Source organism: Eschrichtius robustus, chromosome 13 (assembly GCF_028021215.1).
Source record: "Eschrichtius robustus isolate mEscRob2 chromosome 13, mEscRob2.pri, whole genome shotgun sequence".
NCBI classification, from domain to species: Eukaryota; Metazoa; Chordata; class Mammalia; order Artiodactyla; family Eschrichtiidae; genus Eschrichtius; species Eschrichtius robustus.
The window spans coordinates 74,906,941-74,923,961 of NC_090836.1; the positions used below are offsets into that span (position 1 = coordinate 74,906,941).

Consider the following 17,021-nt stretch of genomic DNA (forward strand, 5'->3'; position numbering starts at 1 on the left):
TAAACTGATAAATTACATAGCGATGCTGCCGCTAAGGGTGCTCCAACAGCCAATTGTTTCAAAAAATAGTAACATCAATGCAGAAAACGAATTTTTACTATTCATGCAGTTGGACTGACAAGGAATTACAAAGCAAAGGTCACAACTTTAATGGCTGGTGGCTTTAACAAACAGACATAAGCATAAAGACATTATTAAGTAGTTTTCTAAAAATGATCACCGCCACTTAAAATTGTGTTTGGGGCTTCCCTGGTGGCGCAGTGGTTGGGAATCTGCCTGCCAATGCACGGGACACGGGTTCAAGCCCTGGTCTGGGAAGATCCCACATGCCGCGGAGCAAATGGGCCCGTGAGCCACAACTACTGAGCCTGCGTGTCTGGAGCCTGTGCTCCGCAACAAGAGGTCCGCGCACCGCGATGAAGAGTGGCCCCCTCTTGCCACAACTAGAGAAAGCCCTCGCACAGAAACGAAGACCCAACACAGCCATAAATAAATAAATAAATAAGTAAATTAAAAAATAAAATAAAATTGTGTTTGGAAACATCATGAAAATAGAGCAAACTGATTAAAGTAATCCCCAAAGCATCTTTTATCCCCCAAGAAGTTATTTTGCAACACAATTTTCAAATATTTAAAAACCTCCCCTCTGCCAAGAAAAGTACCATTTTATTTTGAAAGACACCAAGGTTTCGGCAGTAATTCTTAATTCCATAAATTAAAATGGCATTTTTCCAGTTTACAAGGACCTCCCACACAACAGGTCAGCTGAGGCAGGCATTCGATGGCTAAGGAGACTGAGGTGGGAGAGGCTGGGGACCAAGCCCTGGCTCCCTGACTTGTGGGAGTGCTGCTGCTCTGCACAGCCATTTACCCTCCTGGGTGGTACTGAGGAGCTCAATCAGAAGCAACCCCTCACTCTCCCTGGGAGCCCTGCTTTGCCTGCTGTCAGCCTTCCCCTTATAGGATTAAAAAACCATCATCTTCACATGCAAATTTTTTTTTAAAACAGGCTTGAGGGGGCTTCCCTGGTGGCGCAGTGGTGAGAGTCTGCCTGCCAATGCAGGGGACACGGGTTCGAGCCCTGGTCTGGGAAGATCCCACATGCCGCGGAGCAACTAGGCCCGTGAGCCACAACTGCTGAGCCTGCGCGTCTGGAGCCTGTGCTCCGCAACAAGAGAGGCCGCGATAGTGACAGGCCCGCGCACCGCGATGAAGAGTGGCCCCCGCTCGCCGCAGCTGGAGGGGGCCCTCACACAGAGGCGAAGACCCAACACAGCTAAAAAAATAAATTAAAAAAAAAAAAAATTCAATGTTGTAATTCTTGAATTTCTCTCTAATTAAAAAAAAAAAAAAAGAGTGGCCCCCGCTTGCAACTGGAGAAAGCCCTTGCACAGAAACGAAAACCCAACACAGCTAAAAAAATAAATTAAAAAAAAAAAAATTCAATGTTGTAATTCTTGAATTTCTCTCTAATTAAAAAAAAAAAAAAAGAGTGGCCCCCGCTTGCAACTGGAGAAAGCCCTCGCACAGAAACGAAGACCCAACGCAGCCATAAATAAATAAATAAATAAATTTAAACAAACAAAAAAAGGCTTGAGTCTTACAGATTGTATGTATATGTATATTTAAATATGGGTTCATTCCATTGACGTGGTTCAATGGAATCTAGTTTTTAGAATTAAACAGGCTTGGCTCCAAATCCAAGCTCTTCCACTTACTTGCAAATTTTTTCCCTTTTAATCTTGGGCAAGTGTTCTTAATCTCTCTGAACTTTAGTTTCCTTATTTGTTAAAAAAAAATGATATCAATAATAATATCTGCTTCATAACATTTTTTTTTTTTTTTGCTAGAATCAAATGAGATATTCCTGTGCAGTTTGTGGCCTGGCGCCTCATCTATTGCGAGTAATCAACGGATATTAACGTATTAACTAGTCTTATTACTTTATTCTTTCTCTTATTTTTTTTTTTTTGGCCATGCCCCGTGGCATGTGGGATCTTAGTTCCCGGACCAGGGATCAAACCCATGCCCTGTGCATTGGAAGTGCAGAGTCTTAGCCACTGGACTGCCGGGGAAGTCCCCTATCCTTTCTCTTCTTAAGCAGCTTGTCTTTTGGCCTATTTTGTATAACTGTTGCCTTTCATAGAAATGGGAGAATGATAAAGGGGGTAAAATTGGAGGAAAATTTTGTTTAGTTTGCTAAGAGTGCTTAAGAGTGTTAAAGAAGGTAGATTGTGTATAAATAAGGCAGTTAAGGTATTAAGCTCTATTATTTTAATTCATTTATTCATGCAAGCCCTATAGCCAAAGGCAGGAACTGTGAACAATGAATTTATGTCTTACAGCATGTGGATTTGCTGAAAGGTTCCATGATTTGCTCTTCTTGCAGAGAAGGAACTTATTATTTACTAAAAGCAAGTCCCTGTGCCCTTACACGGCCTATCTCACTTAATCATGACATCAGTACTACCAGTAGATAGTTATTTCTGCACCCATTTTAAAGATTGGGAAGGAGAAGTTCAGAGAGAAACACTTACTGAAAGGCACACTGCTAGTAAGCGGCCGAACCACTACTACATTTGATTCAGTCCAATGTTTTCTGTATTCTCACATGCCCACCAGTTTCACTTAGTAAATAATAGTGCACATTCACTGAAAATTAATACTGTAAATGGGGAACAAAGTAGCCTTTCTAATCATCAACCAGACATATCTGTGTATAACAGAGCCAGGATAGTAGTTAAAATTTGCCTTCTGTTAAAAAAAAAAAAAAAGAAAAAGGCTTCTAAAAAAGGTTATTGGCACTTAACAACCTGAAATCAGGCATTTATTTATTCAACAACATTCCATCTGTGTTCACTGAACCTCTAGTATGAGCCACTCTGCTAGGTAACTGGAATCACAAAATTTTTGTTGCCAACTATTACAGGCAACTGTTTTTAATATCTGAATTGTGTTTGCTTTTGATTTAATGCTCCTATAAGCAGAACATGTATCTTTGAGGTTCTAAATAGGCCGCACTAATACTCTGTGGTAGTGCCAGCTAAATCTCTTTGGGTGTTAATCATGACCATAAAACACCTGGAGTTGGCAAGTTAAAGACCTTTTCCTCTTCTGTGAATTGGGGTTTAAAAAAACAGTACCTACCTCCCAGAAGAAAAGTTCTTTGAATTCATCTTGGAACTGTTTTCTACTAAGTGCCATTTTGGCATGATCTTATTATCAGGGTGATTTGATTTTACAAAACAATCATGAAAGTATTTAAAATGGATACACATTTAAATGTCAAATGCTTGACACAGACTGTAGTAAATTTCATTCCTTCAAGCTGAATCATTTATGTGTGACATTTATACAGAAATGCAAACAATAAATGGTCAAATCGATAAAAGTCTATGGAATTGTTTAAGAATAAGAAAGATCCAAATTTCAAACGGGGAACTATTTTTTATGGTCCACTATTTTCTAGTACTGTTAAGATGTAGAGTACCATTATGGCCATAGTACATTATAAACAAACGTGTCCTAAACTTTTAAAGTATTTTCCTGGGCAGGGGTTAAGAATTAGAAAAAACAAAACTGTTACAATTTGTTGCGTAACAATGGAAGGATTATATAAACCCTATTTTGTCGTTGGATGCTTTTCTACATAGAATTAATTTCATCCAGTACTAAAAACATTATACTAATATCCTCCTTTTGATTCTTCATGAACGTTTTCTAACTACTTTATTATCCCTGCATTTTAGCAACCCCTTTGCACCACCTGGAAGCAGAAAGCACCAGCCCAGCTCCTTTACTGTGATAATTTATCTTTCTAACAAACAGTAGAATGACCTGTGTTAGTTCTCCACCTAACAGAACACATCAGAGATCTCTGGGTAGGGCCGGCTGAAGATAGCAGCTTTCTAAAATCGCCAGAGATCCAAACTAAAGTAATGACAGAGGTTTTAGTCGGTCATCAAAAATGGAAATCCCTAACGTGTTGACTATTTCAGAAGTGTCAAACTGTAGGTTTAACACAGAACCAGAAATAACGATGTGTGACTGCCAGGGTTTGTTTTGCAATCCTTGGGTTTTCTAGATCACATTAGAAACCATTTTATATGAAGCACCTCTACCCTGCCTCCCTCCTCCCATCTAAAGTTCTGCAGTGAATGTAAATTTTAACAGCCATCCATGTGGACAACGCATCCCAGGAAGGGCGCAAGGCCTTTATAAACACAACCTACTTTCTTTGCAACACTCTTCTTGGAAATCAAGGAATCTGTGTTTTCACAAGGCAGCTGTCTAGGAAGGCTTTGCGAAAGGGACCCCAAGTAAACAGTGGAAAACTCGGCACAACGGGGTTCCTCACAATAGACAACCACTATTAAGCTGTAATTTTTAGAGGCGACCTGGTTTACTACCACTCAAACACTGGCATTTAGAAGAAACAGGCCAATTACAAGATGTGATTCAGCCCTGGACTTTAGTAAAGGCACTTAAATGGAAAGGTCCTTGGCTTCAGAGATTTCAAGTCAAGGGGAAAAAGAGGCAAAAGTGCTAAGCACCCACAGGGCTTTTAAACAAAAGATGAACTTCTGCTCCTGAAAGGGCAACAGAGTATGTGTATGCAAGACAAACAACGGCCCCCTTCAGGCTGTGCTCTGTCCTCCCTGGTCTCCAGTGGGGGCACAGTATGCAGTCAGAGTACATTATACAGTGGGGATGCCCTTTCTGCAAAGGTGAAGGAGGCTGGGGCTTACTCTTTCAAGTGAGCACTGACGATGGCTTTGCTCTCGCTCTCTCGTCTTGTGCGCCCTTTTGCATGGTCACCCTAGAGAGCAAAGGCATTCTTTGCAAGGCCACTGTCAGATTTTTGAGCTGCTGTCTGTGCACCAGGAACACAGAAAAGGCACCCTAACTGCCCCCTTAGAGACTACATTCTAATCAGCAGCACTCCAAGCCCCAAGGCAACAGCTACACCTGCAAAGTCAAGTGCTGAATTCCTTCATCCAGATAAATGAAAGATAGCTACTGCTGCTTTTTTTAAGTGTCTGGACCATTGCCTCAATTCTGAACATGGTTTTAGCAGGAAGTTCACTAGATTTTGCTGGTGCTTAGAGCAGAAGAGCATTATCATCATTGTCACAGCTCTATTTTCTGCGGAATCCTTGGTCTCTTGCCTGGAGGAGGGGGTTCAGACTCGCAAAAAGTCAGGGCAAGGAGAGACTGAGACTCGGCAACGTGCCATCCACAGAAACCATCTTTCCCGGAGGCAGAAGGGCTGCTCCCTCCTTTTTCAGCCTCTGTGTCTCCAGCTGCAGACCTCTCCCCTTCACTCTTCTTCTCAGGGTTAACTCTAGGGCACAATATTACTGAGGCTCAGTGACTTGCCCAAGACTTGCCTAAGACTACGAAGATCCAGTGACTGGCCCTGAAGCCAGAGCCAAGTGCAGGGTCCGTACCTCTGATTCCCTCCACAAAAGTTCTTTCCACTACAGGATCAAATTCTCTCCATTTCTACTCCACGCACACAGCTATTGGAGACTGCAGGGGTAGAAACAATAAGCAAATATGGAGAGGCAGACATTCATTATTTATGTAAGATGACCTCCTCTGGCTGTCTGACTTTGCCTTATGATTCTTCTTCACTCAGAGGATTTAAAGATTGGAAGAGAGAAAGTAAAGAGCCCCTTCAACTATGGATATTGCCAAAATAGCAAGTGCAAATACCATTCTTGTTATAGAGAAATACCAAGTAGCAGGTGAAAAGGCTAAAAGTACAACAGTCTAAGTTGAAATCTCCTTCATTTCTCCCCATTGTCTGCTTTATTATCATAAAACAATGGTTAAAATTTCTATTCACACCAAAGCAATGACTACATGAATCTCAGAACCAAAGGAAGCTAAAATGCCATCTGGTTCAAACATCTATTTTACTAGTACCTTAGACATAGAGAATTTTAGAACTGGAAGGCACTTAGAAATCACCTAGTCCTACTCTCTCATTTTACAGCGGAGGAAACTGAGGTCCAGAGAGATTCAAATGCCTGGCCGAAGTCATACAACATAGTACCTGCGCTAATAAATGAACTCCATCCCCTAATAACCAAGTCAACGTGGCAGCCTAGAAAAAACAGTAAAATGTAGTCAAAAGACAAAGAGAGTTACGTAACGGACAGTCTTCCTTTAGATGACACACACTGCAATTTTAGAAAAAGATCCATGAGGCCTAATTATAAGAAAATCACCCCCTATCACCTCCATTTTTCTGGACAGAAGGAAATAGGTAGAGATGGGATAATGACAATTCTCTCCAACTCCCAGCCCCTGTAAACAGTTTTTAGCATGCCCATAATTAAGCGAAAAGGCAAAAACACCTCACCGCATCTATAAATCAGTAAGGCTATAGTCAATGGTTTTTATGAGACAAAGTCTAAACAAAATAACCCTGAAAACAGATTATAAAAGCATCCTGGTGTTCCTTCAATTTGTTTTATAAATTGTTCTGACTACACAGGTGACTAACACCAAAAAAGAGAGTCTCCTGCAGCTGCTTATGATTCGTGTACTAGAAAACAAAGATAAAAGATCACTCCTGACAGATTTATATCCAAATGCCTTACCCTAATTTACGAAAGGGAACATTAAGGTAACTGAGAAAAGAAAAAAAAAAAAATCTCCCAAACTTGCATAATGAAAAAAATAAAAATGTCACCACATGTTGCCCGGTAAAGACCATAAAGACACCCTGCAGACATGAACGCTTGTCCTCACTCTGAAGAGCAAGTTCAAGAACACCAAGGACAGGAAACTGACCCAGTCTCTTTAGTCTAAAATGAAATAAAATAAACCCTCAGAGTCAGACAAAGGGAACTTAGAAAGCAAGAGTACGGAAATACGGAAGTGAATCGGAGATGGTGATTATATTCCCATTTTCTATTCCAATTTTCAATTTTAACTCTCTTATTTTCACTTTTTAAGAAAAACTTTAAAGCATTTATCATCTCTCCTGCCACAGATAGCCTTTCTTTTCACATTCCTGATTTGATAGTACAAACAGGTATCAGTTTATAAGGCTGAATGCAGAGATCCAGATTTATGAAAATTTGGTCTCTGTGCTTTGATGGTTAAGCATCATTTACCTGCAAAAGCTAGTTTTTTTTTCTGGCTTTTAAGTTAGTCGGCAGGCAATTCTCTTCTCAGGGATAATACATTCAGGCTGTAACTACAGTGAGCCACTGTGCTGGGATACAGACATATATAAAATCTCATTTAATCCTTACAGGTCTTTATAACTATTTTATAATCATTGTGCAGATTGCAAAATGGAAATCCCAAGAAGTTAAACCATGTGCCTAAAGTCATTTGTCTTCCCAGTGGTAAAACAGGAATTAGAATCAAAGTCTTGAAAAGCTAGAACCTAAGATCTCTCCACTATATCTCAGGTGTTCCCTAGACATGGATGGGGAAGGGCACACGCAGTGGGGCTCGCCGGACCATGCAAGAAACCTCCAGTTTCAGACTAGCTATTTGGGGAGAATTTTTTTTTTTAATGTTATTGATGGTGATGGAAAGATTTCAATAACCCTATCATTATAGAATAAATGTGATTCATAATTTGCTATCTCCAAATCAGCAGTTAGATATAAATAAAATTTGGCGATTTTAATTGGTTTGGCTCAGGCCTTCAGACTTCCATATGGTTATTTTCCTTGTTTTATGTTACATGTAATCGACTTAGCACTTGAGTTTTAAAGTCTTGGCAGAATCTATCAATTAAAAGCTACAAAAATTAGGATTGTTCAAAGCACACATTCCAAATGGAGTGATTTTAAGGACAAAATTAAAAAATGCTCTCTTCATAAATGTTAAAGTTTTCTATAAACTTGCATCATCACCCAGATGACAAACTTCATACAGACAAAAGAGAGATATTTTCTCTGGAAAAACAAAAGCTAATAAACATCTATTTGCTTCTTCTGAGAACTAATGTGTGCCCAAAATGGCCTTTTCTACACCGTTTGCCAGACGAATTTTTCCTATCTTCATATTTCTAAAACTGACAGCAGTCGTGAAAACTCTCACAGACCATCTCGAAACTAAAATGTAAGTACAACATCAATAAACATGGCGCAAGCCCTTTTAAACTGATAGCACTTTTCTAATTGGTCTTGCAAATTAAGATGTTCAATTGTTATTTAATATACCAGTTTATCAGAGTATTACACTGAAAAAGAAATGATTATATATTGAAATAGATGTTTTCTAAGCCAGAGACACAATTCCCTTCAGAAAACATAAAACCACACAATATGGATAAAATACATTCAGAAATCTGAAAAATGCAAAATGCTTTCATTTCTGTAGACTTGTGACTAAACTTATTGTTAAAATTGCTCCTCATGACTACTGCCTGTGTAATTATTTCCCATATGCTAAAAGTTCATCACACGTGCTAAATAAATTAAAGAATCATTTATCAAACCTCAAGTGGTCGTTGGTGAATTTCCACATTTATTTAGCTTGACTGAGAGTCCAGAATGCCTGATGTCCCTGTGATTCTTGGAGAGCTGCACAATTCAAGTGTATTTTTAAAATTATCATTAAATTCTCATTTTATATCTTGGGTAATGGAAGGGTACACAACTGTTTGTTTTATAACAGAACTCTGGAATTGATGCCATCTTTATAAATGATTATTTAAACTACTGAATGTTAATAGATATTCCTCCCTGGAAAGTATAACATTAGATTCAGTAGAACAATCTTACATCTTAATGTCAGATTTCCTTATACTACTCTCCATCCATACAGAGTTGCACCGGAAATTTCTTTGTAACTTTTGGATTAGAAAATTTAACAATATGAATGAGGATCTAAGCACCCCCCCCCATTTCCACTGATTATTTCATTGATTTCATGCTATTTCCAGGGTCCCCTTTTTCAATGGCAAGAATGTGGAATTGCTAGAAGTATCTTTAAAGGAAACCTTGAAGGTCAGTAGATCCCAAGCAATGAATGCCTTCATTCACCAAGGGCACTGCCCTCCTTTGCCTTCAGTCCTTTAACAGCAGCAAGTTCCCCCAAAGGGCTTGCACTTTTACTTGGCCTGAGTAGGTCACATTTCTAAAATACTTAGCTGTCTGCAGTGTCTCTGGTCAGCAGTACTGAGTCACTAACACCAAGGAGTTTCAGGCTAGTTTGACCTCTTTCTAGTTTTCAATGGAATTATCCCATGTAATCCAATTTACACAGCCATTTAATCAAAGTGAGAAAGGAGATTACAGAGCTCACATTTGTTTTGCAAAGCAAGGGTGCAAGGATCATCAATCCTACTGACTCTCAAAGTGACTTGATAGTACATCGCCCCCCTTTGGATTGTTGGTCATTAACCTGATCTGTCTCCAGTGATCTTGTTTAAATAGGAAGGTTGAGGCTCTTTTCCTGAACTAGAAGGTAGAGGTTTCTCCACCCACATCTCACCACTACCATTCACGTGAGCAGATGCTACTATAACAAAGAATTGGTTCCCCGTCCGCCCATGCTTATTATTCCACAAAGCAGAAAGCATGTACGAATCAAGTAATTACATTAAAACATCTCTTCTGTTGCCAGTCTTTAACATTTGCATTTCAACAGCCCACTGTGGTGATCCCAGGTGCTTTGCCTATAAACTAACCTGCTTGCAGGAGAGGAACCTGCGCCCCGCACCTCTCCTCGGTTTTGGGCAGCTGCCCTAGACTACACAAACCTTTCTGCTAGGCCATGTCCCTCCCTCCTGCCCTTTTCCACACGGGTGCAAGGGGCTCGAGTCTTCCTACTCCCCTCTGAATGTGTACCCTTCCCAGGTCTAGACACCTATTTAAAATATGACACTAAGTATGTCATGAAATAAAGCATTTTCAGCACGTTCTAAACTGAAGATCTGTACAAACATTTTCCCCACCACTTCCACCCCTTCGACACACTTCAGGAATTGCAATCTCCGACAGCACCTCTGGGGGGTGAAAGGGCAGCCTTACCCAACCCGCAGCAGATAACAGAAAAATTCCTAAGGGGAGAAGTAGAGGTAAGACCTGCAGTGGCAAAAAGAACTGTGCATGGGAGTACAGTGGCGGCCCTTTCTAAACGACAATCCAGATATATGCTGCAAGAGAAAACAACAAAAACAAAACTAATTGTACCCCTGGACGGTGCTGTACCACTGTGCTTCTGTATAATGCACAATTTTGCAGCACTGGGAATTACCTCAATAACTACCATCAGAGGTGCCCATTAAAACACACACACACAACTTTTTCTCTTCTGTAATGGAAGAAAGTGGGTGCAATGTGGAGGTATTACCCCCTCTAGAGCTCTCTTGCCTAGAGCCGCAAACCTAGCAGACGCCGCGGGAGTCAAGTTTCCCGGGGCTGGCCGGGCAGGTTCTCCGCCCAGCCGAACGCGGCCACTAAGGAACTCTGGGTTGGCTAAGTTCCAGCGGCTGCACCCGCGTCCGCACGAGCCAGGTACCCACCCAGGGGCTGCACAAAAATCTGGGTGCGCGAGCGAGTGTGGCGCGTGGGGAGCTGTTGTGTAATGTCCCCGAAATCCACGGGAAAATGCCTCCGGTGCAAAGACATGCCTTTCAGTAATCACTTAAACTGTCCGGCCAAAGAACAGATCCTTCCATCTTACAGGAATTGCGGGTCCCGACTGACAGCTCCCAACTTAAGGGCTGCAGCTCCAAACTTGACACGGGCTCCCTCTCATCACTCCCACTCCTCCTCTCCCAGGCTCACCCGGGCCGGGCGGCTGGGGCTCGCACGCCACGCCCGCCTCCCCAGCGCCCTCCAGGCTCTTCCGGCAGGCACAGCCCGGAACGCCCCGGCACTTGAGGCCGGGACGCGCCGGCCTCCAGGCGCGATTTTCTTGGAGAGCCGGCGAGCTCCCGGGCGCGCCCTACTCACTTGTGTCTTCTTCATAAGGAAAGGCAGCGCTGTGATCCAGCCCAGGCAGCGGTGTGGCAACTCCGTTTAGCTGTTCTGGAGCTCCAGCATATTGCATGAGCAGCGGCTGCAGATAGTCCATGCATTGGGTAGCCCGAGCGCAACGCCCTCTCCACTGCCCGTGCTTCGCGCAGCGCTCCCGGTCCCTGCGAGAGGCGGCGAGTGAAGCCCGAGCTAGGCAACAGCCAGCACTTTTATACAGCTCCCTCCCGCCTACTCCGGACACGCCTCCTTCCCTTCCGGAGCTCCGGGGAAGCGAGACTGGGCTGGGGCACGGGAGGGAGACCCGGGAAGGCGGCCGGAGCCCCGCGAATACACCAGAGTTGGACAAATCAAGCCAAGCGCGTCCCCTCGCCGGGGGGCCCGTGTGCGCACGGCCGGGAGGCCACCAGGGCGCGGGGGCGCCGAGGGTGAAGCTGGACACCATGCAGCCGCCGCTCGCGCTGCACGCGGGTAGTGGAGAGTCCCTGCTCGGCCTCTCAGCTCCGCCGGGGCTCACCTGGCACCGCCGGGGGACGGAAGGAGTACCTCGCGCGCTGGCGAGGGCCCGGAGCTCCCTCTTTTCTGTAGAGACGGTGCGGGAGAGGTCACTGGGGGCCTAGCAAACAATTCGCCCCTTCCTGCTTTATGGAAATGTTTTTAAAGCTTAATTAGGATCTATATAGTTAGGCCATTGTCTTACCTTTGTTTTTTTTAAACAGTTACTTTAGTGAATGAATATTTAATCATTGAAATAATTGTTGACTCAGGATTGAATACTGCTAAGGGAGATGCTGTTTCCAGAATGGTTTACTGCTGTTTCTTTAGAAATTAAGATTGAAAGAGAAGCGATAGGTTATTAAACGCGGAGATCACCAACCCAGCCAGAGTTTTGAAAACTGTACTTTTTTGCTGGAGAAGGTTTTGGAGTCGGAAAGATAATGCAACAACAGTAATAGTAGATAAAACCATTATATGATGCACTTAATTACATACCAGGCGCCGCGCCGTGCTAAGTACTTTACAGAGATTATCTCGTCAAATCTTTTCCATAAATCTATTGTATAGGTCCTGTCATTTTTATTCCCAGTTTATAGTTGATGAAAGAGTCTTAGGTCAATTTTCCCAAACCACAGCTAGGAAATGGCAGAACTTAATTTGAATCCAGAGCCCTGGCTATACAGCTTTTTGTTTGTTTTGGGCTGCGTTGGGTCTTCGCTGCTGCGTGTGGGCTTTCTCTAGTTGCCCGATCGGGGGGCTACTCTTGGTTGCGGTGCTCGGGCTTCACATTGCGGTGGCTTCTCTTGTTGCGCAGCACGAGCTCTAGGCCTTCGGGGCTTCAATAGTTGCAGCTCGGGGGCTCTAGAGCGCAGACTCAGCGAGCCAAGTGAGATCTTCCCGGACCAGAGATCAAACCCGTGTCCCCTGCATTGGCAGGCGGATTCTTAGCCACTGCGCCACCAGGGAAGTCCCCTATAGAGCTTTTAAAAAATACTTAAAACAAATATTAACTCTCCAAACCCCGCCCCCCGCCCCCCCACCCCCCGCTTTTTTTTAAGTCTGAGCTGTGTCTTCATTGCCGTAGGCGGGCTCCAAAACCCTTTTATATTTGTTCTTATAACTGGAGAACACTAAAAAGCATTTTATTAATATTTTTAAAGAAAATATTTACTAGACATTAACATCAATAATCTATGAAATAAGAATAATGTGTAAATTTAGGAATTAGGTATTTTAATAAGAGAGTAAGATTCCAAATTTGCCTTAATTAGTTCAGTGTGCCTCTTTTACAAACGAATATGCCAAACCTATAACCATAAGAAACAAGAAACTAGGTAAAATTTGAAGCTCGCTGTGTCAATTTTCTATCACTGCTGTAACGAATAACCAAAACTTAATCACTTTAAACAACACAAATTTATTATCTTGCAGTTTGGAGGTGAGAAGTCCAAAATGGATCTCCCTGGGCTAAATGTTGGCAGGGCTGTGTTCCTTATAGAAGCTCTAGAGAGTTCCTTTTCTTGCCTTTCCAGGCTTCTAGAAGCTATCCAGATTTTTTGGCTCATAGCCTCCTTCCTCTTCAAAGTCAGTTGTGATGAGTTGAGTCCTCACATCACCCACTCTGCCCTTCCCTTCTGCCTCCTTCCACTTCTAAGGACCTTGTGATTACCTTGGGCCCACCTGGATAATCCAGGCTATACTCCCTAAATCAGCTAATTAGCATCATTAATGCCATCTGCAATCTTAATTCCCCTCTGCTATTTAGCATAGCCTATTGACAGGTTCTGGGGATTAGGACATTGACATCTTTGGGCGTGGCAGGGGTGTATTCTTCTCTCCACCACACTCAATAGTGAACAAATTCAGGGAGAACATGGAGTGGAAGTGTGGGCTTGTTATGTCACTATGCATCCTTCATCAAGTGCTTCACTCCAAGTGGCTACAGAGCTCTGACTAGGAGACTACCTCCCCCTCCATGGTTACGAAAATAAATGTGTGAAAAAAGACTGCAACCGAAGTTCAGAGTATTAAATAATTACTTTTACTTTCAATCAAAACAGTGCTACAAACCATTTTAAGCAGAAGTGGAAAGAAGTCTGAAAACAGAAGCAAATGCGATGGTATAGGAAAATCATCTAACTAATGACTACTCTCTGCCAATACCAATCTTAACACAGCCAGCCTTTAGGAGTAATTTTGGTCTGCCGGAATCTTCCAAAGAGTTGCATATATATTATGCACAAAGGAGTTACACTCCTGAACTGTATCATTATGGTCTAATGGAAAGGGAAACGAGTTTGAGAAAGGTTGATTCTATTTCAGACTCTGTTGCAGGCTCTATGACCTTGCCACCAATCAGGGGTTTAGCAGTGTGGCATGCATAACTGCAAAGGTTCCCCAGGTGACTGTAGGTGCTGCACTGATGAACATCTTTGTTTATTTTATCAAATGAGTATAAATTAAAATGTGTATTTTTAAAATGTATACTAATATATACATGTATAACACACATATATCATATCAAACAGATGATTCCAAGTTGATTATTGCTTAGAAAAAAGAAATTTGAAGGGTCAATTTAAAAGCAGTTTAATGTATAACATTAAATAAATATAACTGGTAGTAAAGGAAGGTGTATATCGACAAAAATCATGACATTGGTAGAATTGCTGAAGCTTGGCAAACATCAATCTAACTGTACTAATTTTATGAAACCAGTAAGAAGGAATAGCCTAATAGGTTAGAACAGGTTTAAAGAAAGCGGGGAGTAGACCTAGCAGAAATTCAACCCAGTTTCTTTTCAATCAACTGGATAATTGATCTCAGGACTCAATATACTAATCTCCTAGAGTGACTCACTCTCTTCGCTTCCCTTCCTCCCTCCTTCCCTTCTTCTCCCTCTCAGTTCTTTCTCCTCCTCCCACCTCCACAGCTCAATGGCTTTCTAGCTACACTAATATCATCACTGACTTTCTCATCCATAACTCTGTATCTGTTGTTTCCTTCATACTGATGCACTACAGTTATGCTGTATAATCATGATACTTGAACTCAAATGAAGAGAATATGAAAGCAGATACCAAAGAGGTTAGAAGAGCTAGCACGCAAATCAAAGACTGTGGGCAAGCTCATCAGGAGGTCAGAAAGACAAAGATCTTTCTTCAGTGTAGGCCTTTGAGAGGAGACAAAGGCCAGCGTCCAGTCCCTTAGCAGAAGAAAACCAGGAGCTACTTAAAAGTGAAAAAGAGGCAGGGCTATGCTCCAAATGGATAGGACACATCAGGAATTTTTTCTCTTAGAAAAGTAGGCTCCTGTTATAGGGTGCAGGGAGTTCAACATTTGATACATTGGGAAGAAAGTCTATCCATGATTATCTAGTCTTTACTTGCATACTTTCAATGCTACTTGGTCCACCATGCTGTTTTTGATTAATCTAATTGTTGGAAAGATTTTTCTGTTTTGAGCTTTAACATTTGTTGTTGTTTATGTTAAGAGATAGGTTTAGTTTAGTAAGTAAATCTAGTTAAGTCTTGTCTTGTGCGTATGAAACATCTCTTGTTTGTTCACCCATTCTGGCTGCCCTCTGTTAGACACATCACTCTTGGATCACAAAACTTCCTCTGCTGAGAACTCTGGTGGCTTGCCATTGCTCTTGGAATAAAGAAAAGCAAAGAATTTAAGGCTTCCCGGGTCTGGCCCCTCCCTGCCTCTCCAAAGTCAATTTGTGCTGTGCTCCCTGCTCCAGAGGCAAGAAACCTTTTCTGTTCCTCAGAGTTCCCTCCCATTTCAGAGCCTTTGGTTATACTCTTCCTTCTGCTTCTGCAGAGACCACTTTGCTCAACTCTCCTCTTTACCCAGTAAATATTTTCTTATTCTTTAGATCTCAACTCAATATTCCCTATATTCTCTTCCTCAGGCAGGTTTTCCCTAACCTCTGACTTGATCAACTTCCCTCTTACTATAAACTCAAGTATGAATTCCCTCTTTCGTAGCATTTATGAAACATTTGTTTGTGTGATTATTTGATTAAAGTCACTGACTATGACTGTCCTCACTCATTGGTTTATCTTCAGTGTTTAGTACAGTAAGCAGAACACAGTGAATCTCTTAAATATTTTTCTTTAATTAATTAATTTATTTATTTATTTTTATTTTTGGCTGTGTTGGGTCTTCGTTTCTGTGCGAGGGCTTTCTCTAGTTGTGGCGAGAAGGGGCCACTCTTCATTGCGGTGCGCGGGCCTCTCACTGTCGCGGCCTCTCTTGTTGCAGAGCACAGGCTCCAGACGCGCAGGCTCAGTAGTTGTGGCTCACGGGCCCCGTTGCTCCGCGGCATGTGGGATCTTCCCAGACCAGGGCTCGAACCCGTGTCCCCTGCATTGGCAGGCAGATTCTCAACCACTGCACCACCAGGGAAACCCCTCTTAAATATTTTTTGAATTAGTTTACTGATGCCAGCCAGGAGGCAGGAATTGGACAAGGCCCAGAGCTTATACGACATCAACAATTTCTCACAACAATCATGTAAGGGAGATAATTTTTCTGTTTGATAAATAAGGAAACTAAGGACCAATAAGGTTAAGGAATTTATTCAAGATCCCTCGGTTGGTAAGTGGAAAAGGCATGTGGACAACGGTTAGGATATTTATCTGCTCAGCACCTCTCCTATTCTTCTTCCTCTGCTACTAGCATCCCACTTTCTTTTGTAGAAATCAGGCAAGATGATCCCATGTCTCTCAGGAGGGATTGTCATTCACAAGCCTTTGCCTCCCCTTTCCCCTTCACTGTAGGGGTGGGTTTAGGATCCAGGTCTGGCCAATCCCCTGATTGGTAAGGTATGGGTATATCACCTGAGATGGGCTAATCAGAATCCACTGAGGTATTTTCCTGCTAAAGTTAATTGGAAAGATTACCTCCTTCCTATGGAGTTGCCACAAGCTACAAAAATGTGAAGCTTCCTTTATCCTGTTGGTGTCTGGTTTGACCAGCCTTAAAAATGATGAAAGATATCCGTTCACAGACTATTCTTTGAAAAACCCCAAATTTCTTATATTCAGGGAATACCATCAAACTCATTGTTTAGTTTTTTCTTGACTATAGACTAAAGATTAGAAAATATTGCCAAGGATAGTAAATACTTAAATTATTGATAGTCGGCCTTCTTTTCCCTTTACACTGTGCTTAAAAATTAATCACAGGTCCAATTTATAAACAAAAGTAAATAATTACATTCCTGAAAAAAAGTTGAGCCTGTATGATATCAAATCAGAGATATTTTTTAAATCTTTTATGAAATCTAGAGATGTTTACAATATTAACTCAGAATGTTCAATTTAGTGTTGTTAATAAATATTGATCACATATCAAAAGGAATTTGGTTGACAAAAAGAAAGGAGTGTTTCCTGAAGATAATTATAATATACAAAGATCATTATCCTCCATGGATATCAAATAATCTAGAAGTTATTAGGCATCATGACCTACTGAAAAAGTGAGATTATCAAGAAATTCTAAAGGAATAAACTTATTTAAACATTCTAGTAGAAACCTGAGTGAAAAGGAATCCAA

The 17,021-nt window shown here is 41.8% G+C and overlaps 1 protein-coding gene across 2 annotated transcripts in view; it reads right to left on the minus strand.

The window, feature by feature from the left end:
* KITLG (KIT ligand) overlaps positions 1 to 11,155 on the minus strand; it is a 93,513-nt gene extending 82,358 nt beyond the window's left edge. Inside the window, exon 1 of one of the 2 annotated variants that reach the window (XM_068560073.1) lies at positions 10,938 to 11,155. In XM_068560073.1, the coding sequence (XP_068416174.1) occupies positions 10,938 to 10,952 (15 nt within the window). In that variant the 5' untranslated portion in view covers positions 10,953 to 11,155. The remainder of the gene's footprint in view (positions 1 to 10,937) is intronic. The other variant, XM_068560072.1, reaches the window with a different exon arrangement.
* Positions 11,156 to 17,021: the final 5,866 nt, after the last annotated feature.